The sequence below is a fragment of the Crocuta crocuta genome, unplaced genomic scaffold, assembly GCF_008692635.1.
Source record: "Crocuta crocuta isolate KB4526 unplaced genomic scaffold, BGI_CrCroc_1.0 scaffold25, whole genome shotgun sequence".
Lineage (NCBI taxonomy): Eukaryota > Metazoa > Chordata > Mammalia > Carnivora > Hyaenidae > Crocuta > Crocuta crocuta.
Genome location: NW_027532015.1, coordinates 8906352 through 8933767, shown reverse-complemented (window position 1 = coordinate 8933767; position 27416 = coordinate 8906352). Strand labels below are relative to the sequence as shown.

Sequence of the window (27416 nt, the reverse complement as noted above, 5' to 3'; positions counted from 1 at the left end):
CTTTCTGACCCCAACTCCATAGTTTATTGTGGTAAACTACACCTGTTTTCTAGCAAAATATACCAATTGGTGTAGTTTACCAATTTTCAGCTTTAGTTTTCCCTTAGGGGAGGAAAGACTGATTCAAGTTCTAAATCTTGTTTTCAGAAATTTTGCCTTATACCTGTTCCCTCACGTTTTACTCCTAGACTCTAACTGAAACATCTTTTTTTCTGAGGAAACCTCTGTGAACTGCAAGACCCTGAGAACAGGACCTATATTTGTGTTTCAAGGTTAATTAAATAGAAGTGATATCTTCCAAAGCATCAGAACTCAGATATACACTTGTACTAAAGGGAATTGGTTAACATAAATGTTGTACAGAAACAAATTCCATACCTATACAGAGGGATATATGTGTTTTCTTTAGTAAACCATAGGGAGAAATTATTAAATCAGAAGTCAGGAGATGGGTCCTAGTTCAGTTGGCCACACATCAGCTAAATGACCTTGAGTGTGTCATTTAACCTCTTTGAGGTTCAACTTCCTTACCTATAACTGGACTCAATTGAAGACTTTCAAGCTTTAGGGTTGTCTTTAGTGAAATGACTCCGCTTTCGAATGAAAAATAAAAAATAAAACAGACACTTGTAGAATTCTTCTGGTTGAAGTAACAGCAGGAAGCCTAGAGTCCCATCGTCTTAACCACTCCAAGCTTCCAGTTCTCAGGACCTCAGAGGCTGCTCCAAGGAACCCTCAGATTACCCATTGTCATGATGTCTTAATTCATGTATGGAACGATCAAGTTCTCCTCCAGTCTGAAATGGTGTACTCTCCAGTGGTTAAAATTCAGATCATGCTAGGCCTAGTTTGGGTATTAGCAAGGTGGTTAGGCCCAGGCATGTGGGGTGTCCAAGATGGAGATGTGATGCCTCTATCTGTCCTCTACACAAGGGCATCGATGTTAATGAATTTTTTTAGTACGAATAATGGGAGTGCTTCCTGTGCACTGTGAACTTTAGGGCAGACCATCCTACATTACCTACTTTAATCCTTTCCACTAACCTCTTCTGGAACTACTCACCCCACCCCGCTCCAGACACAATAGTCCAGCTCAGTGGGGTCATAGGGCCACTTCTCTCATTTTAGGTTCCAATGTGTATGTCACGTTCTAAGAGACGTCGTCTTTGGCCATCCTAACTAAAGATATCATGGACATCATATCTTGTTTAATTCACAATATTTATTGTTAACTGCATAAGTATTTAATCAGCCTATTAGTTTTCTTTATTTTTACTTGTATAGTTTCTGACTCTCTCCATATACACTGAAATGTGGACCCCCTGGAGAATAGAGACCTAGTCTATCTTGTTTATCACCAAATCCTCAACACCTAGAAAAGTGCCTGGCCCACAGTAGATGTCTTATAAGTTTTGGGTGAATGAATAAATGAACAAGAGAGGTACTTATTGTAGTCTCTCCTGTATAGATGAGGAAACTGAGGCTTAGAGAGGTTTAATTACCATCTCTAAACCATTTAACTGGTAAATGATAGAACCTTCATTCAAAGTCAAGTTTGACCTAAGAGCAACTCATTTGGCCTCTTTTGGTGGAACCATTTTCAACACTAATCAACGCCCATATCTAGCTGATGGAATGCTAATAAGATAATGATTACAACAATAATGAAATAATGATAACCAATAATTGCATACCGAATGGGTGTTCCTGGATCTTCTCCTGGGTCACCAATAGAGTACACACCACCTCAGCTGCAGCACATTCATCATTGGGTTGTCTAATTTTTTGAAAGTGTTCTCTTGAACCAAAATCTGCCTTCATGAGTCTTCCACTCATTGGTCCTAGTTTATCCCTCGGTAACAAAACAGAACAAATCCTTTCTGGCTGCCAGGTAGGAAAGAGGATGAGCAGCTGCAGGGTGGACTCTAGATTTCCTGAGTTTCTTGCCAGTGCGCAAGTAACTGTTAAGTCAAACATTCCCAAGTGGTCAGTTTACAAGGCAGTTTACATGAGTACTTGGGTACCTGCCTTGAGTAGTAGTGTTGTTTCATCTTATTTACTGGTGATATTCTTTTCCTTCACCAGTAGATCCATGCATTCTTATTAAGGAAATTGGGTCCATGCCCACTGGCTTTGAGTGATCAGTTTTGCTTTGCAGACTGCCTTCATATGAAAGTCATCTTCATCGATACTCACTTTCCCCTCTAACTTGGGTGTGATGAAGGCTGACAGGAAGTCTGGTAAACCCTCTAAGCTCCTTGAAACCAAGGCCCAGTACAAACCTCTTTAATTCAGTTATTTTGTGGTCTCTGGCTTTAGCTTTTGGCCTTTGAGGGCATTTTCATCCAAGTTACACTGTGGCCTCTGTAGTCTCCGCTGGTGGCAGCTGGTTCCCAAGGATATTACCTGTGTTTGATCTAACATAGCTCATAACTTTTATCTAGATCCAGTTTCTTTGGTCTATTCCACCTGAAGAAACAGAGAAAAATAGGATAATAACAGCTAGTATGTAGTTGGCTCTGTGAGCCAAGAACTATTCTAAATGCTTTACTTGTATTGTCACACTTAGTAAACAATAACATGTTCTGGGAAAATGGCACAGGCCTCGTGAGTGCTTCACATTCATTACTTAACTTAATCCTTAATTTCCATGCCCTGCCTTATAGTAGTCTATCTTCCTCAGTGATATGATGGATTTAATGCATAGTCCATGGCAAGAGTTTAGAACAGTGCCTCGTGTAGAGTTAGCACTCAAGAAATGTTAGCTATTATTATTATTACCCTATTTCTTTCTTTAAAAGATTTAACTTTTATTTTTATTTATCTATTTAATAAGAGAAACAGAGCATGAGCAGGGGAGAGGCAGAGAGAGAGGGAGACACAAGATCTGAAACAGGTTTCAGGCTCTGAGGTGTCAGCATAGAGCCTGATGTGGGGCCTGAACCCATGAATGTGAGATCATGACCTGAACGAAAGCCAGATGCCCAAACGACTGAGCCATCCAGGCGCCTTTGTCATATTTCTTTCTGAAGGCTGAATAGATTCAGTACTGTTGGATCTAGACTCACAGTGGCGCATGCATTTGTCTGGCTTAAACCAGCATACTATATAGTACAATAGGATGATAAGGTCCAAGTGGCAACATGCTACAGGGCAAGAGACCTATGCTCAGGCATGAGCTCTGCCATTGAATAGATCGAACACCTAGCAAGTTCCTGCCCTCCCAAGAGCCTTAGTTTCCTTATCCGTACATGAGACCATGAGACGTTGTGAACCCAATGATCTCCAGGGCACTTTGCTCTTCTAAGCCCTCCTCACATCTTTCTTTGTCAAAATGTGGGGCTTATCTTTCTTACCATAATGAAGTTTGTGTCTCTACCAGCTCCACCCACCCATCACATTAAAACCGCAAATCACTATAACAGAAGATAAGTCAGGAAGATGAGAAGAGTACCCTCCAGGACCTCTCCTGTCTGCTCCCCAACACTGCCACCAGTATGCAAGCCAACCATACCCGAGTGGCTCAGGGAGGAAAGCACAGCATGAAATACGCTATTGGTAGAATTTGTTTTTTGTTTGTTTTTCAAATGGGTCTCTCTGGATTCTACTGCATGGGAGGTGGCATGTCGTGGTAAGAAAAGTGCTGGCCCCGGAGCCAAGAGCGTTGGAGCTTGACTCCAGCTCCAGCCCTGCTGCTGTCTGGTCCTCAGGCAAAGGACTTACCTTCCTGGAGCCTTAGTTGTTTTAATTGTCAAAAAGGAATTGTTAAAAATTTCTTCCAATTCTAAAACTGTCCGCTACTAAGTTCTTTATGTGAGAACAATGCTCAGATGAAATCCTATGGACAGAAAAGCATTTTTTCTCTTCTTTCTCTTTTCTTTGCCAAGCGTAATGAGAGTTGGTGTGGAAAAAAAATGTGCTGTGAAAAGGTTCATTCAGCCTTTTCTTAATAGATCGAGTGGTTGGTATTTCTGCTGGCTTCTGAAATACATTACAAATCACAATCTGGAAAAAGTTCCAAAGCAGCTCCAAGCTTTCCTGCTGAATTTGGATACATCTTTAGGTCTTACTCTGCAGCTCATCCTTAACAACTGACAAAATATTTACTTTGCTCGGTACAGAAAAGGGTAACATTTTCCAAAATATTAAACTAGGTTGGATTCAGAACACAGACAATGAGGCAAAAAGTTGGACCTCTTTTCCAAGCCATGTCGTTGAATCATTTTCCAGAGTGCCATGAGAAACAGGGCCTTAGTGGATGTTTAAGCTCCACGGTAATTCTGAAAAAGGCAGAAGCCAGCCAGCCCCCGTCTGGCATGCCCACTGGAGGGTAGAACACAGGTTCTCAAAGTGTGGTCCCCGGACCAGAAACACCACCATTGCTAGGGAACTACTTTAAATAGACGAACACTCACAACCTATCGCAGACCTACGGAAGCAGAATGCCCTGGGAGGTGGCCCAACAATCTATGTTATAATGAGTCCTCTAGTAAACAAGTCCAAGTAAATCTGACACTGGTAAAAGTTTGAGAACCACTGGTGTAGGCCCGTGAAGGCTATAGGCACTTACTACCTTTGAATGGAAAGTGGGAAGCAATGGCAAGACTAGTAACTTTCTCCTGTAAATAAATTTTTTTCTAACATAAATAAGCTGGCATGTAAATTTGAAACTTGAGCATATCAGTTTTTGAAATGTTCACCCCTCCCCTCCCTCAGCTTCCTCTACCCTGCCCCCTCACCTACATGCTCATGGCAATGGTGTCCAAGTTATTCGGCCATTGTTTAGGACAGTAAAAATGCCCTGCAATTTGTGTTAACGTACTTGCACATAGCTGGTGATTCCGATAAGAATAATTGTACTTTTAAAATATTTTCACTTGAGATCTCTCCTAGGAGAAAATGAGACAAAAATTGAATGACTATGATGTATAATTTTCTGTGAATTAGTCTTATCATTAACAAAATAACTATTTTTATAAATAAGTCGTGGTTTTTAAATTTTTTAAGTTTATTTATTTTGAGGGAGAGAGAAGCAGAGAGAGGGGGAGAGAGAGAATCGCACGCAGGCTCGACGATCAGAACAGAGCCTGAAACTGGGTTCGATCCCACGATCCTGAGATCATGACCTGAGCAAAAATTAAGAGTTGGACATTTAACCAACTTAGCCACCCAGGCACCCAGGTAGAAATAGACTACCATTTAAATGATTATATTGTGTCTATCCAAAATTGCAAACAATTTCTGAGAGGAATGAAGATAATCCTTGCAAACGCCTCCTCCTGCCACTCTGCAATGTCTCACCCCTGCCCCCTCGTGCGTGTGACCTGCCCGGCCACTGCAGGCGTGTGAGTTGTGACCTTTGTCCTGCAGTCTCAAGTGTGGCCACATCATTCAGTCCCAGGGTCCCGCGTCTGTGGATTTGGAAGGCTTGCAAATCTGTAACTACGGTGAAATCACTCCCAAGTTCCAGCCGGTATCTTCAACTGCTTCTGTATCTTTCCAGCACGTTGGAGGCCTTACCGACCACACATGCAAATGAGAACCTGTCATCATGTACCCTAACCTGACTCTCTCTGACATTCCTATTTCTTTTAATGAGCCTCTCCGCTCTCTGCCCTCCACAACCTGCCATAATTTGGGTGCAGGACAGCAGATATATAGAAATTGCATCCGTTTTGGAACTCTGTAGATCTGGATTCAAATCCAGGCTCTTCCACCTATAGGCCACGTGCCATATATTGTCTGAACCAGAACACACGGAGAATGAAAGGAGCCATTGTTAATAATTATCTCATGATCAAAGAAAAGAATTCAAAAAAAAGAAAAGAAAAAAGAAAAGAAAAGAAAAAAGAAAAAAAGAAAAGAAGGCATAAACTTACTGTGGCAAGAAACGGACATTTGTTTATCCTATATATTTAGTGTTCTGAGTAACATGTAGTATGTTCTCAGTAAATACTAGTTCCATTTGCCTTTCTTCCCGCCATTCCAATGTTTGCCTTCAGTGTTTTCTGAATTGCCTTTCGTTTTCATCCCTCCTGTCCTCAAAGCTGTCCTCAACCCCTGTCACTTGGAGGACAGTACTGTTCTCTTGGTTGAACTCCTTGCCTTCCATTTCTCCCCTATAATATTTGCCTGTGTGCTCTTATCAGATTAATCTTCTGAAACTACATCTCTTAAACCATTCTCTGCCTCAAGACTCTTTAATGACTTCCCATTGCCCACTTAATAAAGTTCGAACTCTCTAGTTTGGCATTTAAAGTCTTCTTATTTGGGGACCAATCTGTTTTTTCAGACTTAATTCCAAGTTTTGCCCTTTATCTATAGCAAGTTCTTAACAAACTCCATGATTTCCTCACTGCCCTGTCTTCTCATGTGCCTTTGTTTATGCGCTCTCACTCAACTGTTGCATCCTTCCTTTCTGTCTCCACTGTTGAAATCCATTTTCTCCTTCATGCTGACATGTGACATCTTCCAAAAAGCCTTCCCCAGTCCTCCCAGGAAGAAGTTCTCCCTTCGCCCCTTGAACCTCCTAACAATGTTGCATGCATATCCTATAGCACAGAATGCTCTCTGTTTTGTATTGTAGTTAATCAGGTTAATGTTTTACATTTTCCTCACGGAGCACATACAGCTGGTTTATGCTTCTGCCTCAGATAATTTGCACATAAGAGGAGCTCAGTAAGTGCTTATGGAATGAATAAATGACTGAATAAAAGTCACTCTTGCCTGCCAATAACTAAGTACCACCATGGCTTCCTCAATCAGCCAGAATTTCCTAAACATATATGGCAATGGTTCTCATTTATTTTGCTTCTTTGAAGAAGTAGGAGATTAAACCCATCATGTCAGTGATAGTAAATTTCTAAAACTATACATAACTTTCCTCTAAATCTTCACACTGATGCTATTAGCCTGATTCACCCAAAAGGACTAAGAACTTGTTGGTCAAGGAAGCAAATGTGACACATGCCTACAGTGAAAATCAGCTGTCTAGAAAATACTTAGAGTCCGGTCTCTTGACTCCCTCTCTCCAAACTCTGAAATGTGTGCAGAAAAATTTGTCTCGCTTTTTTCTTGCTTCTGTCCCAATCTGAGTTGCAATTTGTATGTATTCTAGGGTACTGTGGCTCACCTAATCTCTTTTGGTATATGTGTGTGTGTAACTGTTTTATAGTCAATGAGACATACAGATTCTTTTAAGAGAACATCTGTGGTTAAATTGCTCAGAATCTGCTTAAGAGAAAGCTCCTTGTTTGCAAAGAGATCATTTGGGATGGTGGTAACAGAGGAGCTCAGTCATAATTTTCTGACTTCTGTTTTGATATTTAACCACTTTTTTGGCTCACAAAAGTGCTCAGGGACAGTGAAAACAGTCACATGCAATCTTACCTTAAAATGACAGTTCTCGAGCTCATTCTCTATAACTTTTTAATTCAAGAGATCATTTCCTTTACATTAAATAATTGCTCAAATAATACTGCCAACTGCTGTGAATATTTTTACCTAAGACTTCTATCTCAGTGTGAGTTTTCAGAAATGAAAATATAAGCCATTAACTTTCATTGAATTTGAAATGCTCAGGCCTCAGAATTTGCATAATTTTATGAAAATTATGTAGAAACTACTTAACTTAGGTGACCATTAAAAAAATGAATGGAATTACAGGAGGGGAGCTATTTCACATTTCCTCTCAAGGAACTTGGGATGTCAGGGCAAGCCACCAACTATCCTATTTCCATAAATAACCTAACCTAAAGAAAGATAATTAACTATCTGAACATCTGTCGTTGAGTTACAACTCCTGAGCAAAGATCATAGACTTCTCAGTGGTAGGGAGGTTGTCCCAGAAGATAAGAATCTTACCTATAGCCAGTTAGTCAGCCTGTCAATAAATGCTTATTCAGTGCCTGCTGTATACTAGGCACTGGGCTAAGTCGGGTTGGGTACAGTGATGACCACTTGTGTGGTCAGGCATGTGTGTGTGGCAGGCATATAACCCCTTGTCTAGTGCACTGTAAGTTGGAGGGGCAGGGAGAGCAAATGTTGTGGATGCCAGACTGAGAAAGTATATGGAGAGGCAGAAGCATCACACAGCCATAGGCCACCAGGTAGGAGCAATAAAGAGAAACTAAGCAGCCCCATGGGGACCTGAACCTCCTTTACTTACACAAAGGAGAGAGACTCAGGTGCTTTGGACTCAGGGGATGGATGAAAGCTCAAAATCAGTGAAGAAATGATTGTCACCAAAGTGATGGGTGTGGTCTGGAGAACAGGGAAAACCAAGGTAACTTTCCTCTGCCTCTTCGTGTAGGTGTGGAGCTAGCTAGCTTTCTTTCCATTTTCAAGATGTCAAGTGTAAAATGCCAACTCACTCTCAATTTTGGAGTTCAATTCTTATTCCTGGGAAAAGGCAGAAGTCGCTTTTGTGGCCACATGAGACATTGCTTTGAAGTGTGCCTGGCCAAGACGTGTTTGGCTGTGTTGCGTCTCACCAACACCATGGTAGAAACCCAGACTGGGAGCCAGTAGAAGGAACTGTGATTTTCCCAGCCAGACGAAGAAGAGTATGGCCGTGGGTGGGTCCTGTGCCTCTCGCAGAGGAAGGCTTGGCTTGAGGAGTGCCTTTGGACCTGGTCTTAGGGCGCTATGAAGAGAGCAGCTCTGTTTCCTACAATTTGAACGAAGCACATAAAACTATTTATATTTATAGTTGAAGACCTTTGCCTGCAAAAAGGAATTAGTCTGAAGAGACTCAAGTTATAACTGTGGTGCTGACACCAGCTTATTGTGTAGTTGATTTCCCCTTGCTTCACCTCCTGGCTTCTCCTCCTGTGAAAGCAGTACTCTACAGCTAATATGGCCCAAGTCAGGAGTCCCAGAAAAGCCTTCACACAACCCTGTTGTCAGTTCTCTTCCACTGTCTCTGGAGCTGTCTCACAAACCAATAAATGTAGCTTGCTCACAATTGGAGGGGAGAAGACATTTTATCATGTAATAATCATTTTCACATTGCGATTTAATGCTTTAAAATCCACCAGAACACATAGATGATCATTAAAAGTACACTTCCTGCATTACAGGGAGAGTGCTAGCATATCATGGATCATGTGTCTCAAATGGGTTTCGCCACCGTGACATTGCCAATTTACCATTCTTATTTCAGCAGATAACACCGTCTCCACAAAGCATCCTCCACAGAAAATGATCAGGCCAATGCCATTTAATTGGCTTTTTTCGTGATTCTCTTATAATAATTGTATTGTTCAGATACTTCTGGTATTTGGACTTTCATAAAAATGATCTTTGACGACAGCTAAGGATGTATTTGGCTGGTTTATATGGCACTATTTCATGTGTAATCTGCTTCATTCAGAGGTAGGAGATGACATTACATCAGACTCCACATGACACTTAATGATTTTTGTGTCTCTTTTACTTAAAGGTAATTAAAAATGTGGCTCCGAGTTCACATTAACTTCTCTTGACTTACTATTGACTGGAATTACCATCGCATTACCTTCCTTCTCCTCAGATTAGGAGATTGGCTTCTAGAAGTCTAAAATGTCAGCCTCATTATGTCACTTCCAAGTTTAAAGTCCTTTGATGGATTTCTAATGTCCATTGCAGTTTCCCAATGGATGGTATTGATATTCCTAGTGGTAGACAAAATGATTTTATGGGCATACTGGGGAATGTTCTTACTACTTATATATATTTATTAGGAATATATATGTATATGTAAAGTATATATAAAGATAAACTGAACCATATTAAAATATTAAGAGTTTCTTTGAGCAAACATCAACTTGAACCGGGCAACGCCAAACCAGAAGTGGTTAGGAGCATTCTACAAACAGGAACTAAGGGCAGTACTTTAGCAGAGAAGACACAGAAGCGAAGCAAGGAGATTATTTGATTGGCCATAGCTTAAGGAGTTCCTTTATTTGGGAAAGTCCTTTAATTGTCTATGATTGCTTGTCTTCAGGTTTCAATTTCTTAATCTTGAAGCACTTATAGACTTGGGTTTTGGTTTGCTTCTGTAAGCTGATAAGGCTTAGAACCGACTTGGGGTGCCTGGGTGGCTTAGTCGGTTAAGCGTATGACTTTCGCTTAGGTCATGATCTCGCGGTTCGTGGGTTCGAGCCCCTCACCGAGCTCTGTGCTGACTGCCAGCTCAGAGCCTGGAGCCTGTTTCGGAGTCTGTGTCTCCCTCTCTCTCTGACCCTCCCCTGCTCACGCTGTCTCTCTCTCTCTCCTAGAAATAAATAAAAATATTTTTTAAAAAAAGGCTTAGAACCGACTCAATCTAATGGTCTCTTTGTTTAGTTAATTTAATATATATTAAAGTAAAAGTATAACATATAATATATTGCATCTTAATTATCATATATTAGGAGTATATTGCACATTAATAAGAATAGTATACTATCATGTTGTATTTTACTAATAATATGTATATATCAAGCCATTGATCTTACTGCTTTGGATGAAAAGTAAAGTGAGTCAATATGGAATCCATTAAAAAATTTTTTTTAATGTTTTATTTATTTCTGAGAGAGAGAGAGAGAGACAGCATGAACAGGGGAGGGTCAGAGAGAGAGAGGGAGATACAGAATCTGAAACAGGCTCCAAGCTCTTAACTAGCTGTCAGCACAGAGCCTGATCCGGGGCTCAAACCCACGAACCGTGAGATCATGACCTGAACCGAAGTCAGACGCCCAACGGACTGAGCCACCCAGGTGCCCCATGGAATCTATTTTAAAAATACTGAGGAAATAGTAGTCCAGGTTGCTCTTAGATGTGGCAAGCTCATAAAGATTGTAGGGACTAGCTAAAATTGGAAGAATTTAGCCAGCTGTAGAGGTTTGACTCTTCAACACATCTCTGGCTTTGTGTCTTAACACCCTTTATTTCAGCCACTCAGAACTATATATAAATAAGTGGCCTGCCCCCATGACAGAGATTTTTGAAACAGGAACTGGATATGCTAGTCCTTTGTTAACTTCAATAAATTATACAAATATAAGAGATTATTGGGGCCCCTGGGTGGTTCAGTTGGTTAAATGCCCAGCTTCAGCTCAGACCATGATCTCTTGGCTTGGGGTTTGAACCCTGTGTTGGGCTCTGTGCTGACAGCTCAGAGCCAGGAACCTGCTTCGGATTATGGGTCTCCCTCTCTCTCTGCCCCTCCCCTGCTTGCTCTCTGTCTCTGTCTCTCAAAATAAAATAAAAACATAAAAAAATTTAAAAAAAACTAATATAAGGGATTATATTTCTCACAGTGCATAGCAAGTAGTCATTAAATATATGTTAGGGAACAAATGAGTGAATTCCACTGATATTCAAGTTTGAAATGGCCTTTATAATTAATCAAGCATTCATAGGATGACAGTGCTTCATGCAGAAATAATGAGAAAGCATTTTGCCTTCAAGGAGTCAATCTAAGGGAGGAAACTAACACCTAAAAAGGTGACTACAATATAGATGTTGTGTTAATGTTTTTATAATGGAGATATGAGGAGTATGAACTCAACTAGGCAAGCTTCCCCAGGAGACGTGATGCTGAAGCTGAGTCTTAATAGGATGAAGAGTAGCTATCCTGGTAGATTAGGTGAGAAGGGACCTCTCGCTGAGAGAGCATGGGCATAACTGTAGACCAGTGCTGCCTGATGGAAATATCATGTAAACCACAACTGTGAAGAAGATTAAACAAAAGTTTGAAGAAGTAGGTGAAATCTACTGTAATAGTATATTTTGTTTAATTCAACAAATCCTAACTATTATTGTTTAAAAGTTAACTGATATTTGTGGGGAATCTGGGTGCCTCAGTCGATTAAGCATTTGACTCTTGATTTCAGCTCAGATCATGAGCTCACAGTTCATGAGTTCAAGCCCCACATTGGGCTCTGAGCTGAGCAGAGCCTGGTTAGGATTCTCTTTCTTCCTCTCTCTCTGCCCTTGCCCTCTCCCTTCTCTCTCAAAATAAATAAATAAACTTTAAAAAAATTCACTAATAATTTTTTAAAAATAATAAAAGTTAACCAATATTTTTAAATTGTTAGTAAGATATTTGTACTAAGTCTTTGAAATCTAGTGTTTATTTATACTAATAGCATGGATTAATTTGAACTAATCATACTCTAGCAATCAATAGTCACCTGTGTCTAGTGGCTACTATATTTGACAGCTCAGGCACAAATGACAGAGGAAAAGTCTGGAATACTAAATCAACTGAGTTCTTTGATATGCCTATAGCACAGGCTGTATGTGAATGACTGGTGGGAGATGAAAGAGATATAGTCAGACACTAGGCCACGAAGGCCTTAGATGCCAAGTTAAGGGAGTCTCAGTTTAATCATGAAGGCATTCAGGAGCCTTTGATGCCTTTGAGAGATTTTATGTAGATCAAATTTGAGGTTTTGAAAGATTATGCTGACAACTGTGTGAAGGATTGATTGGAGAGTCACAGTGCAAAGAACATTGGTGATGTTTCTCAATCTGTTGTGTTTCTCTGCACTTAATGAAACTTTCATATAAACTCTCGCAATTAGTGGACAGCTGTTGTCAATTTTTAGTGTTTTATCAGCTTGTATCATTTGGGGAGCCTTTATGAGAATTTTAAAGGTAAGGTGGGGAAGGAGCAAAGAATATCAGTTTGTAACAGAAAAGGTAGGGTGTGGACACCATTTGGCTTATGCTTAGCAGTTCATGGCGAGGAGCTCTTTAGTAGAATAGACCTTGTCCTCCACCAAACCACTTTGTACAGGCATCATTCCATTGCTAAATGCATGTGTACAGGCCACCTGCCCTTCATGGCAAGGTACACACATAGCCTTAAATTCTAGATAATATAGCTTTCCTTTGAGGTAAAAAGTGCTTTTCCTAGGCATCTCCTCTAAACAGACAAAGTCTTAAGTTGGTTCCTTATTTTATCACTACAACCTGCTTACAATTGAATTCCTTGCTTTGCTTTCCCTTTATGGCAGAAAATAAGCTACCTAGATTTATTTTTTCTCAAGATTGCCATTTTATTGGGTCCTTTCTTCTTCTTCCCATCTGCTCTTCCACCATTTTTCTCCAAAGCTCCCTTTTGGCTCCATTGGTTTCTACTCAAAAAGACAGCACATCAATATGTTTTTATGTATTCTGGATAGAGCAAATGAACTCAGAAATGTGAAATGGTGTTTTTTCAAAGTAATATGCTGGTCATGCCACCTCTTTCTTGTGCTCTGGGAGCTCCCAGCCTATGCTGATCCCCCTGAGCCAATACAGTAATAGTAACTTAAGTGTATGTGGAGGAGCCAATGAGATTGGAGGCCATGAGCAGAGGGAGGTGTTGATTGGTGGAGTCTCACATCCGGCCCTGCTCCAGGCACTATCCAACCCATTTGCCCCCAAAGCCTAACAAGTGGTTGAAGCATGAAGTGATTTTGATGACTGTCCCCTCAGGGCATGGACATTAGGAGTGGCTCTGCCTGGCACTGCAGCATTTCTTAAATCTTACATTTGAAAACTGAATTTTAAAATCTACAGTTTCTTAAATTTTAAAGCTATGTCCTCAGATTACATGACGTTGGTTAATTCGTTTTGCTCCGATTATACTTTAGGAAATTCAGGAATGAGTGGTGGTTTGATTAGATAATAAAGACGAAGGAGAAAAATGGATCTTTTTTATGTAGTTGAGGAACCACCAAGATGTGAATAACTGCTGTTTTTCCTCTAATGTGTCCATAGTTTACCAAGTTAGTAAATCATTAAAAAAGGCTTTTTTACTTTAAAAATCTGCTTATTTATTTTTTTCTTCAGATTTTTATTTAAATTCTAGTTTTCAAAGAGTGTCTGCATTTTGAGTGAGGTACTTCTGGGAGGCTAACTCCACTGCTTGTCTGGCATCTGTCCATGGTACTTGAGCGCCAGTGAGGATGATCTATAAACTTTCAAATCCCGCCTCCCACCCCCAACACACCTCTGCTCAGCCTTGTGGGAGTGGGGCCAGCGAGTGGGGAGTGAGTGTGTACCACATCACTATGAGGAGTGGAAGACCTGGACTTTGACATTTTTTTCTGCTATAAAACCGTAGGCAGTCTGCCTTTTAAAGGTGAAAGATTTCTTTTCATGACCTCTTCACACAGTGTGCTCACTCATAAAAGAAGAAAAAGTAATTATGCTCTGGAAAACAGCATGAGGTCAATTCCTGTTGCTTTTGTCAATTGTCCTCTTTCAAAAGTCGATTAAAGTGATTAATAGTAAGAAGATGAGTTATCCCTGTGGCAGTTTCCCAAAGAAAAGAGAAAATCCTCGCAATTGCCCCACCTGGTTGGGAACATCACATGCCTTTCAGGAGTTTTGTCTCAAAAGAGAAGAAAATTTTGATACAGCACTGACTAGGTTTTGTCTTTACATGGAAAAATAAGGATTTCTGGGGAAATAAAGTAGGAAGGGGAAAAAAAATCTATCCAGCGTGTGTCACTTTGCTGGGTCCTCCTTTACCTTAACTTAGATTTTCCAAATGTTCTTTGGGGAATGGGGTGAATGCGGATTCCACAGACAGGTCCTGATTAATATCCTTTTATCAGGAAAGACGGGATACAAATTAGATTTAAGAACCTAATCTAACCACATTGATAACAAGGTGGAACAGAAATACTTAGGCTTTCATTTAGAAAGTGGCCTTTCACAATTGGTGGTAAATGTTCTATGATGTGTAACATGAGGAAAAACCAACTGGGAGATGAGGATGAAATGAAATTCAACCAGATTGGCTGAGAATGTGGCAAAGTGATTATTCCATGCTGAGCTCAAATGCGCTTCCCTTCCTGGAAAGAAGAAAAACAACTAATTATTACTCGTAGCCCTGTATGCATGCATTTATTCATTCATCAGTCATTAATTGAGGGCCTGCTAAATGTTAGGTAGATGTTGTCAAAGGGTTAAAAATGAATGGTCTATATACATAAAGGAAGGGAAGCAAAAATAATATAAAAACAGAGAGGGAGACAAATCATAAGAGACTTTTAAATACAGAAAACAAACTGAGGGTTGCTGGAGGGGAGTTGGGTGGGGGGTGGGCTAAATGGGCAAGGGACATTAAGGAGGACATTTGTTGGGATGAGCAGTGGGTATTATATGTAAGTGATGAATCACTAAATTCTATTCCTGAAATCATTATTACATTATATGTTAACTAACTTGGATATAAATTTTAAAAAATAATAATTAAATAAAAAAGAATAATCTATAATGCTGACTCAGGGGGACTCAAATTCTTGTGGCAGAAGTGGGATTGGGGACAGTTACATCCAAGGTGAGGGGGTAGGATATGTTTGAGGTGTCACTGAACCCCAGAGGCCAAGCTTTTCCTTGAATGGAATGCTGTGAGGACTTTAGTCCATGGGAGGCTTCTCTTTTTAATAGAGTTTAGTATTTTCTTTCATTATTGCATGTGTTACATGTACCTGTTTCTACTTTTTTGGAAGAAGGAAAACAATCTGCAATTTATTTGGATGCTTTTGCACTCGGTTTTGCATGTGGCTCTATTTTATAAAATAATGGCAGGGAAACATGTGGGAAAGGTATATCATCAACAGTATTTTTCTGATTTGAAGCTACACCTGTGTGTGAGAAAGGAAATGTACCAGATCAGCCCCTGGAATGGAGAATGGTGGCCTTGTTCCGCTAAATACCTCCCCCAGGCTCTGCATATTACTCCCTGCCCCCAACACATTTTCATTTTCTTGAAACCAGTAGCCCAAAAGGAAGTGTGACGTTTTCCCGGGAGAGGATATTTTGGTTTATTCGATCCTGGGAAGCCTCTGTGGGCTTTAAGGGTTGTGCCAGCTCTCAGGAGTAAAGCGCGTGCGGCTGGTGCCCCTCCTGATGACCTTCGCGGCCATCTGGGCCGGGACTTGCTTCTGCCCGCATGGCCCAGCAGGGCAGGGCCTCTGCCGTTGAGTTTGCAGATGCTTCACTCGGACCCCGCTTCCGTGACTCACGCCATCTGTTGGTAATTTGTCGTTATTCTGGAGTAAGGATTTTTCAAAGGCCTCAATCTCTGGAGTCCCTCCGTGAGATGCACTGTCTGACCCTAGTTTTCTGACACCAGCTTCCCATCTGGGCTGGGCCCCAGCACCGAGTCAAGCTGCCATGAATGTAATGATAATGTTCTTTGCACATTAGAGAGCTTCACACCAAGTTCCTGCCCCCTCTTGAGCGAGTTACGCTCTTTGTGGGACTTGTTTGAAGTTCAGCCAAGCTGGCAGCCATGGGGTTCCATTTTTACAAGCTCTAGCAGCAGTAGGCTGTCCTTTGTGTCACCATGCCATCTGCTTAGCTTTTTCCCTCTTCCAACTATAAAATGAGTTACCTAAACCAAAAATGCACCCCCCATTAAAACACATTTGCATCAAGTCAACCTAAATGCCACTACTTTGTCTGTTCTAAATCACATTCCCTTCTCATACCTCCTTAAGAAATCTTATTTTCTCCAAAAATGTAGATAATAATAATGATGAATATATATTAATTTTTTCTACATACCAGGCACTGTGCTAGATGCTCTATGTTCTCATCATCCCATGTTATCCTCACAAAAACCCAATGAAGGAAGCACTGTTCCTATTGTATATAAGGAAATTGATGCTTAGATGAATTAAATGACTTACCCATGACCATGCCACTGATGAAACCTAAATCTAAAGCCCACTGCCCGATTCCTGAGTGCAAGAGTTTAGCTTTTTGTGTGTCCTTCCCCTATCTTGATAGTAGTTGTCCAGTGCTTTGAGTTTCAGTGCGTTTGGCTAATTAATTCCTCAGAACTCAAAAATACCACCACACATCCATTGGCAATTCCTAGTCATTCACCCACCCAAAAAAATATTTATTGAGAATATGTTGTGTGCCATGAACCACGCTGAGACCTGAATAGCCAGTTATAAAGAAGTCTTATTTCATGGAGCTTATAACAGTATTTATTTCATAAACTTTTATAAGCAATAGTGTACACTCACTGGGCTAGAGACTGGGGCTATAAAGTCAAAAACAACACCATCCTTAACTGAGTTATAGTCACAGTTAATCTTTCTAGTATGTCAGGACTCTCAGGAGTCACAGTTTTCCAGGATTAGGAATTCGAAGAGTTGGATGCCAGGACCAGTATTCATTGTGTACGTCCTGGCCAAATCTTTAAACTCATCACTCGTTTGGTTTCTTCATCTATTAAACATGTAAGGTTACCTCCGGCTCTGGGAAAATCATTTCTACTCTAACTGAACTGAACTTTGGAGAATGTTAGGGTTTAGAACTGTGGGGAAAGAGAAAAGCAATAAGTCTCAATTCATAAGAAAAGCAGGAGAAACTTCAAGACTTATATTAACCAAAAAGCTTTTGGCTTCAAATAACAGAAAACAGCACCAGTGACTTTAAAAATTAGAACTTATTTTCTCACATAAAAAGAAGTCGAAGGATAAGTGTTTCTGTTGTTATTACAGTTTCTCAACAACGGACCTCATTTCTTTCTAGGTTTCCGATCTGTCACCCTTAGTACGGTGGCCTTTTAGCCTCAAAGTTATTGCCTTGTGATTACAAGATGGCTCCCTTTGTTTCCAGAATTATTTTCTTGTAATGATATCCAAAGAAAAAGGAAGCCATAAGAGAAAAAGTCTTTCTCCCTAGTGTGGCATTTTTGTTGTTGTTGTTTCTATTGTGGGTTTTTTGGTTTTTTGGTTTTCACTCTGGAAAAGGAGCCATCCTCCAGCTGAATTTTCCTTTTTACCTCATTGGCTAGAACTAGGTAATATGTCAAACCCTAAACCAATCATAATTAATCCTTTGGATTTGAAGGTGGGGCTTCTGCTTTTTCTGAAGTCATGGGGTCTCCACTAGCTACAATATCTGGGTTGATTTATAAGGAAGAAAGTGATTTATAAGGAAAAAAAGGATGTCTGTCATAGAGAGTTGAGTGGAAGCAGACACCCTAGCAATGGTCATTTAGCTCTAGAAGAGCCAAAACACTTGATGAAACTGCAACAACTGGGATTACTCAAGAGGTTAATGCTAAGAAGTCAGATCCTAAAGAAAATCTTTTGTTTGTCCAAAAAGATCTTGTTACCAGAGGAATAGTCCATAGAAGGGGAAGGTAGGGGATAAAGTTGCAACTGAGAGATGAATTCCTCATGACCGGCTTGTATTTGGAATGAAGGACCAGTTACAACTTCTCTTTCATCTTAAATTTGGACACTGTTGAAGTAATTAACAAGGCAGACTGAGATTCAGTAGAGCAACCTAAAAGATCCTCAAGCTTCTAAAAGTTTTCATCAAACTGGGCACCAGGATACAAAAAAACAAAATACAACCCACTCACAAGCAAAAAAATTTATACATTTTATACATTTTCAATTGAAATTGCAGAACAATGAATGCTTTACTAGAGGTGTGCACAGAATACAGTTGGAACACTGAGAAGGGACTCTCCAACTCTTTGAATGGGACAAATGAGGATTTGGGGATGTAGATTGGAAATGACATTTGGGCTGAACTCTGAAGTGGGGGGAAAAAAGAGGCATTCAGAGTTCATCTAGTCCAAGGGAATCTCATCACAGAAGTTAAAGTCCTCTGAATATTTTTTAGCAGATATTTAATAGTAACACTTTCAGGACCCAAAGAACCAGCAACCCTCACACCCACTACTTGGAAAACCTGTGCTCTTTTTCTTCATTGAGATGGACTGTGGCTGTAGCTTCAGAATGATGAGATGGCGGATGTTTATCCGTGGCTGCTTGCTGATGAGCTGAGAAGCCTCTGTGGCCGGGACAGTAGGCAAGGAGTCCGAGATGAATGGAGGAAAGACCATGTGTTCAATTCCCCACCTCTGTCACCATGAGATCTTTTTTCCCTCACATCTTCACACGTTCACATCCATATTTTTGAACCCATCTTACCGAGTAAACTTCACCTCCTTAACAGTGGGGTGTGTGTCATTACATATTTGTTTTCTCTGTGCTCCAGCACAACACTGGGCACACTATCAATGTTCAAAACATAGGTGTTGAACAAATGGGTGATTGAATAAATGAAATGAGAAGTTAGCCAAGAGTGACCCAGGTGGGCAATTGGAACTTATCAAGTAGTCTCCTGGCTTCGCTCTATTAACCATATCTGGCTCTGGATGTTTTACCTGAGTAGAACTTGTAAAATGTGTCAATAGGTGGGAGAGTAAAGGCAGATCTCCCTATAATTAGATAAGTGTAGCATATGAGGTTCTGGACAGAACCAGGCTACCACCTAAGCCCACTTAAAATGGGCAAAGAGATGAAAGGAGCAAGGAGCAAACATTTACTCAAACTACTCGTGAAAAGAACTGTGATATATGGGGTTAAATTATAGACTCCAGCTAGCCCTCATGGAGTTGAATCACAGCTTCATTACTTCCTTGTTGTATGACTTTGGGCAAATCATTTAATCTCTCTATGCCTCAGTTTTCTCATCTACAAAATAGGAATGAAAATAGTAACTACCTCAGAGGGTTGTTATGAGGAGTAAATGAATATATGTGTGTTGTTTCATATTACTATGTGCCTGGCAAATAGTGATACTATACAAGTGGTTTTTTTTTAAATAGTTTATTTAAAAGTTGGTGCTCGTCCCCACAAGTGCCCTCCTCCATGCCCATCACCTCCCTTCCCCTCTCCCCTACCCCCATCAGTCCTCAGTTTGTTCTCAGCATTCAAGAGTCTCTCATGGTTTGCCTCCCTCCCTCTCCCCAACTATTTTTCCCCTTCTTCTCCCCTACGGTCCTCTGTTAAGTTCCTCCTAATCCTCCTATACGTGCAAACATATGGTATCTGTCCTTCTCTGCCTGACTTATTTCGCTCAGATTAACTCCCTCAAGCTCCATCCGTGTTGCTACACATGGCCAGATTTCATTCTTTCTCATTGCCATGTAGTATTCCATTGTATAGATAAACTATATCTTCTTGATCCACTTGTCAAGTGTTAACTACTTGAGCTTCAAAGCAACCCTAGGAAATAAAAATTACTTTACAGCTTAGATCTGTATCTTCTGGATCAAGTAGGTAGTGAGTGACAGAATCACATTTAAAATTCAGATCTGACACTTGAATGCCTGTTGCAAGAAATTTGAATGACCACAAATTACACTGTTGGTGGCAATCTACTGACCTTACCAAGGCTATCTAGTAGCTGAGGCTTCTATAAAGATTTTTTTTCTTTTATGAACCTGGTATTTCTACATAAAACACATAAACTACAGACACTCCTTACTGCCTGGGGTCATGGAATTATGGAATCAGAGATTTGAGCCATTAATCAATCATGGCTCCTCACCTCTGGACCAACAGCTGGTAGAAATTTCATAACACTTAAAACTATCGGGGTGAAGGAGCATTTTTTCATATTTCCAATCTATATGAAACTGAATTTTTATAAAATACCATTAAAAGGTTGTCTACCAAAAAAAGGAAACCAAGAACAAACAACATTTAAACTCTAAATCTTGTATTACATTCAGTGAGCAAATTGCTGCAGAAGTTTCTACATGCTTATTTTCAATTGCTGTACTTATCTTTCCATGGATCTGTAGCAACGGTACACAGACCACACTCTGGGTATGTAATTGAAAGGACTTCCATGAAGAGTTAGTCACTCCTGAGGCAGAAATCTTACACATTCTTATTTGCTCTTTGCTTATAAGGAAATTACTCTTGACTCCTATAGATTTTTCTTATATAAACATTGACCTGAAGTTTGCAAGGCCTGGAGAATTTCAGTCCATTGTCAGCAGGCATTAGAAGAATGCTCTAAAGAAAATTAAAAACAAACAAAAAATCACAGCCTCTGCAGTTGATCTTTTGCTGGGCACAAGATAGATATTAAAGGCACTTTTAACAAAGGGTTGAGAGAGCTCCTGAAAAACAGAACATACTTCAGAAACACTATTTTAGCACAGAACTAGTCCAAATCCCTAAGGGGAATCCCTAGACCTCATGAATGAAACAGATCCATTTTAGAGTCGTACGGAGCTTTTACCCCTTGGCTTATATTCCGGACTCAAACCAAACTTTCTTGACAACTTTCCCCTCAAATTCAAACTCAGATTTGGACTGCCACCATCTTCCCACTCCTGGGACGAGTCCTTAAAAGACAGGATGAGAGAAGCCAGGCAAAGAGAGTTTATCCCCATGCAAACTTGCTGTTACATCTCTTATCAAAGCTCCACTTTATATCTCATTTCCTTTTATTTTTATTTAGCAAATACTTCCACTGTGCTTATTGTGTGTCAGGTACTATGTGAACTCACTTAATCCTCACAATGACCCTATGAGATAGGTTCTACTATTCTCCTCATTTTATAGATGAAGACTCTAAAGCACAGAGCACTTGAGCGATATCCCAAGGTCACACAGCTGGGTTTTTATCTGTGTAAATATATCTCCTACTCTGGGGTAAAAAGAAAAAGTAGAGGGAAGGGCTTATAATGAGCAGAAGTAATGTAATAGCAGTCTGAGGAGAACCGAGGAACTCTCAAGACTTCCAGCACGAGAAGACATCCAAACTCAAAAAATAACAAAAAGGGGATTTGTAACAGAAGACAGATTTAAATGAGCGGTAGGATTGTTACATAAGATGAGAAAAGAGAACCAAAAGCACATATATACCATAACAAACTCACACCAAAGGACATAATAATATATCTGTAACAATAACAAAATTCCTGTACTTTTAAAAATGTCTACTATATAGCAGGTTACCTATGATACCTTTGTTTAATCCCACACAACCCTAAGAGAAAGACAGTATTATCCCCGTTTTTCAGATGAAAAAGTTAAAGAAACAAAGGGGTTTAAAGACTTGCTCTGAGTCTTACAGCTACTAATTGGCACAGCCAAATTTTCTGTCAAGTTCTATCTTGACTCCAAATCATAGGCCATTCTTACCATATAATCAGTTAGTGCTCCGTGCCATTGAGGAATGGGTTAAGAAAATCTTAAATTTGTTTGTCAAGTCAATATGTGCCCAAGAAGTGTTAGAACTATAGCACCTATAGATAAAACTAAACTAGTTATTTGTTGGTTTCAATTGGGAAAACCCAAGAAAGATAAAACTAGTTATCCATTAACTAGATACAGAACACTTCCATTTCATGTAAGTGGTAATGTCCTATGCATCTTGCAAGAGGAATGTGTGACACAATGGCTGAGAATATGACCTCACTGAATCCCCTAGGATATCTGTCTCTCTTATACCAGGCTGTGTGTGGTCTGTGGAAGATGAAATGTTACTGAGCCTGACTCCTATCTGATGCCCTGGATGGATGGCCCACTGGGGTTATTGGGTTCTGCCAACATTATTTCCATCCTAGATCTACATAAAGTTTGTTGCCAGATAGAGTTGGTTCCTGAGACCAGACCAGAGGGTGTTTTTATTACTCCACAGGGCTTGTATCAGTTCATGCCCTTTCTTTTACAATAAGTTTTGGTCTAGCTTTTTTTCAGCTCTTGATAACAATCAGTTGATTGTGTGGGAATGTTTGCAGTTGCATATGTAGATGCTATGCCTTATTGAGTGCAGAATTGGAATTCTATCTAGGATATTCACAGTTTATCTAAAGCATTTCAAAAAGGTAATAAAAGCCAAATAACGCCAGGATGGGTCATCAAGAGTGATAGTCTTGGAATGCCAAGTGAAATTGTGAAAATAGCATTGGTAGGAGTTTTAAAAAAATGGAAAAGGAAGCCCATGCATTCTTGGAATTGGCAAGTTACTTCCCCATCATTACATACTTGCTTGGAACCCTAGTCTTATCTCTCTTTGAATGACCTCCCAGTTAAAAATAACCAGATAAAGTATCCTAGATTCCAAAATGCCAGGAATCTTTTGACCAGGTGAAGTCTCATCTTTCCAGATACCTGATGTTAAGTTACCTGAGATGAACCTGTACATTTTATTTGGTAAGACAGTGGTAACATTGGGTGTTGTTAAAGTATCGCTGTAAGAGGGGCACCTGGATGGCTCAGTTGGTTAAACATCCAACTTCAGCTCAGGTCATGATCTCATGATTCATGAGTTCGAGCCCAGCATCATGCTCTGTGCTGACAGCTCAGCTCAGAGGCTGGAGCCTGGTTCTCTCTCTCTGCCCCTCCCTCACTCATGCTCTGTCTCTCTCCTCTCTCTCAAAAATAAGTAAACATTAAAAAATATTTTTTTAAGTATTGCTGTAAGATAGTGGATGAAGGAGACTTTCTGTAACTTGCTTAAGAGGAGAAATTATTCTATATTGCCTGCTGTTGTGGTTCAGAAGTGTTGCCCTACATTACTGCCTTACCGTTACTGAGGATGCAATAAGAAAAGAAATCACCTATAGTGTGGAGAGAAAGCAGGATTAAGTAGATGGAGAGTTCATGGAAAGAGTTGAGGTTAAAGGGGGATAAAACAGCAACCAGCACTTATAATGTGTGCTTGCCTCTGTGACTAGATGTCCATTCAGTTTGGACCAGAAAGTATATTCTGTGCACCCAACAGGCATTATCAAGCTTCCACCTCTATGGGAATGTGCACATGTGACACTCGTACCTTACTTAGCTCTCCCCTTCTTCTTTCAACATAGACATAGCTAATCAATCACAGTACTCTTCTCTGCCTTACCAGGATTTGGCACCAAAAGTCCTTCTCACTCTAGTGCTCCGGAGATCCTCTCAAACTGTGATAATTGGCACATGAATTGCAACCTGTTTGTCTTCTCTGGCCAGCACTGATAATACAAAGATGAATAAAACAGCACCTGACCTCAAGGAGTTCACAGACTATTGCGGGAGACACACGTAGCAACAGAGCCTTACAATATTGCACAATGAAATAGCAGAATTATACATTCAGTGGTGTGGGAACACAGAAGGAAGAGTAGCTGTCTATTCTTGAAGTGGTACTTCCTGGAGGAAATGAATATGAATGAGATTAGGAGGAGGAGAGAGTTCACTCCTCAGTCAAAGTGCTTTCTCAACCTAGGCTCTGAATCGGGAAATGGCAAGGCGTGCGAGGTGGTAGTCAGGCCTCAGGTCAAAAGCTGACCTTCCTTCATTGCCAGGTAAGATCTTAAGGATTTTTTTTTTCTGTGTGTAGAAAGATTCCCAGTCTGAGACATGTAGACCCCTGGGAGCCATGAAATTATTACAGTGACTTCACGAATTCAGCGCACGCTGAGTAGCCCTTGATAACGTGTTAAATGTTTCACATGGGTGTGTACTTCTAAGAACACTGCTAAGAACTGCTAAGAACTCACAATGCACTTGGAGCAGAAAATTAAGGAAAAAAAAGGCTTTCCCCTTCAAAAGTTTAACCTGAAGTGCCACAAACAAAACACTGTGGGCTTAAGGGTACCAGATGGAGAATTTATTTAATTGTGAAAATTCCCATGCAAGCTGGGAAAAGGTGGGGAGTTTGGAAAAGTCTTGGCATCTGACCATCTACTCAGGGGGCTTTGTAATTTATTTTATATGTTACATAACGAGGTTATTTCTTTTATTGAAAAATGTATAATTCAGTTTGGGTTCACAAGCTCATACCATGTGTTACCACTATAGCCTTTTCCTGACAACCCAAGAGTACTTGAACTTAGGTTCCTTCTCTGAGAAATCATTATATTTAAATAAATACTCAACAAAGGAAATATGCTCAGCCATTGATCCGACCAATAGTTCAACGTTGGAAGAACGTCTGGAACATTGTTATCACGAAAGTAGCATCATTAAGGATCAGTGACCATTATCACTTTTAGTTGGGGGTAGTAGCATCACTGAAAGCACAGGAAATAAGCAATGCTTCTGTATTTATTCTTAAAAACATTGAAAATCAGCCAGTCACCTCATTACCCAAGTTAATATTGCAGCAGTCTCTTACATTTGTGCAGGACATTGGCAAAACACTTTCTCTCAAGTACATTATATCATCTGGTGCTCACAATAACCATTCAGTGTAGATGGAAAGGTATTATTAAGCCTATTTTAGTGGTAAGTGTTGCCATTATCCTGAATCTGGATTTTTTTTAAAAAATACCCAACCAACAACAACAACACACAACCGAATACCTATACAAACAGAATGAAACAGAAAATTGAATAATTATCTGCAGTGAGAATTTGGGGACAATCAAGTGTTTTAGCCTTTTCCCATCCCATGTCAGTTAAGTCATAGAAGGATTGCACAGTGTTTATGAGAGGCCCGTAATACTTTGCAAGGTGAGTTGACACCCCAAAAATGAATTGAGCGAACCTAATAGCGAACCGGGTCCCATGGCAACCAGGCGGCATGCAATTTGAGAAATTATCCCAATTCGAAACATTGCTATTAATAGCACATGTTCATAAGTACAAAATGTACCAGAAAGCATGAAGAGTGAAGTCAAATTTGTAAGAAACGAAGAAAAGGGAAGGAGGTTGAAATGAATAAGGCCAGGGAGGAAAAAGGAAAGAGGTGCTAGCTGCTAGGGAGAGGTGAATTAGTGGGCACAGAATTAGTCCAATCCACCGAAGGAGAGAGATCGCAGGAATTGTTATCAGTTCTTCTTCTAGGCAACATTTTGATATATGCAGCAACAAAGTGTACTGAAATGGCATCTATTTATACAAAAGTAGTTTAAAAAAAAAAAGGAATCTTCTATAGAAGATTTTAAGTGTGTATAGTTTCATGGTGATTTGACTTTTACCCCCAAGGGCTCTGCACTAAATTTACTGCTTCTTTCATTTTATTGATACTCTAATGGAATTTGATACACTCTAATTCAGGAACTAAAATGTTTATTCATTGCTGAAAACAAACTGAGGGCTGGTGGGGGAGAGGGGAAGGGGGGTGATGGGCATGGAGGAGGGCACTTGTTGGGATAAGCATTGGATGTTATATGGAAACCAACTTGACAATAAACTATTTAAGTTAAAAAAATGTTTATTCATTTCCCATGTCAGTACAAAACCCAATCAAGAATAAATATCACCCCTCCCAAAGCTACACTCATACAGAATGATAATTGCTTTGAAAAGGAATAAATAAGTTTGAGATGAGGGTGCTATCCTTTGCTATCAGCCAATGAAGCAATGTTTGAAATGAAGCTCTTTATCCAGATATTTCTTACAGAATTGTTTGGGTGTTTCTATCCTGCAAGGAAAAACACGGCGGACTTGGTAGCTGTTGCTCCCATGTATTGATCAGTTTGTGCGAGTGCTTGAAAACATTAGCTGTAATCTTTATAAGGGTGTAGCAATGAATACTTTCAACAGAGGTATTTTATGGGGCAGTCTAGCTTCACAGCTAGAAACATAGGCTTTAAAGAAAACTGGGTCTGTGTTCAGGTCACAAAGAACAGAGTTTAAGTCCTGGCTTCTATTTACTAACTGACTTAATGTAGGTATGTTACTGAACCCCTGTAAGCTTCCTTTCATTTATTCTTAGAGTTCATTGGGAATTCAGACACTCCATTTGAACCACTCAGCACAGAAATGGTCATGTAGTAAGTGTTCATTTAAAAAATTATTTGTAGGGGCACCCGTGTGGCTCAGTCGATTAAGCACCCAGCTTGTGATTTCAGCTCAGGTCATGATCTCATGGTCATGGGATTGAGGCCCATGCAGAGCTCCACACTGGGTGTGGAGCCTGCTTAAGATTCTCTCTCTCTGCTCCTCCCCACTCGCTCTTTCTCTGTCTCTCTCTCTCTCTCAAAATAAATAAACATTTTAAAAAATAAAAAATGATATGGGGTGCCTGAGTGGCTCAGTCGGTTAAGCATCTGACTCTTGGTTTCAGCTCAGGTTTGTGGTTTGTAAGTTCGAGCCCTACATCAGGCTCCACACTATCAGTGTGGGGATTCTCTCTCTCCTCTCTCTCTGCCCCTCTCCCACTCACTCTCTCTGTCTCTCTCAAAAATAAATAAATAAACTTTACAAAAAATAAAAAATGATTTGCACATGTCTGTGTGTGACATTCATAAAGCAGTAGCCAACATTTACTGAGCAACTTACATACCATGCACTGTTCTACATGTTTTACATGTCAAAATTTGTAATCCTCCCAACGACTACACGAGGGAATGCAGAAGTTTTGGCCCCTGTGAGAGTCACCCCCACTGTTAGAGGGAACAATGTTCACACAAGACCATCCTCACTTCTGACACCGTTGGCAAGTTCAGAGGTTCTCAGAACCATCCTATGCTTCAAAAATCTGCTGAAAGTATTGATAAAACTCACTGAATACTGTCATGTCTATGGTTGTGGTTGTGGTTGTTTTTTTTTTTTTTTTTACAAGAAAAGAATACAGGTTAAAGTAAGCCAGGGGAATAGGCATACAGACCAGCATCCAGAAACTCCAGAAATATGGAGTTTCTTGGTGTCCTCTCCCCATGCACCGATGGATAGCAC

At 40.1% G+C, this 27416-nt stretch overlaps 1 protein-coding gene across 6 annotated transcripts in view; it reads left to right on the top strand.

Annotated features, from left to right (window-relative positions):
• Positions 1–27416, top strand: part of AIG1 (androgen induced 1) — a 241628-nt gene that overhangs the window by 136880 nt on the left and 77332 nt on the right. The window contains exon 5 of one of the 6 annotated variants that reach the window (XM_077776002.1): positions 23662–23748. The exons of the other annotated variants lie outside the window; for them this stretch is intronic. Within the exon in view, the coding sequence (XP_077632128.1) occupies positions 23662–23733 (72 nt within the window). The 3' untranslated portion in view covers positions 23734–23748. Of the gene's footprint in view, positions 1–23661; positions 23749–27416 lie in introns of those variants that run through there. 6 annotated transcript variants of the gene reach the window in all.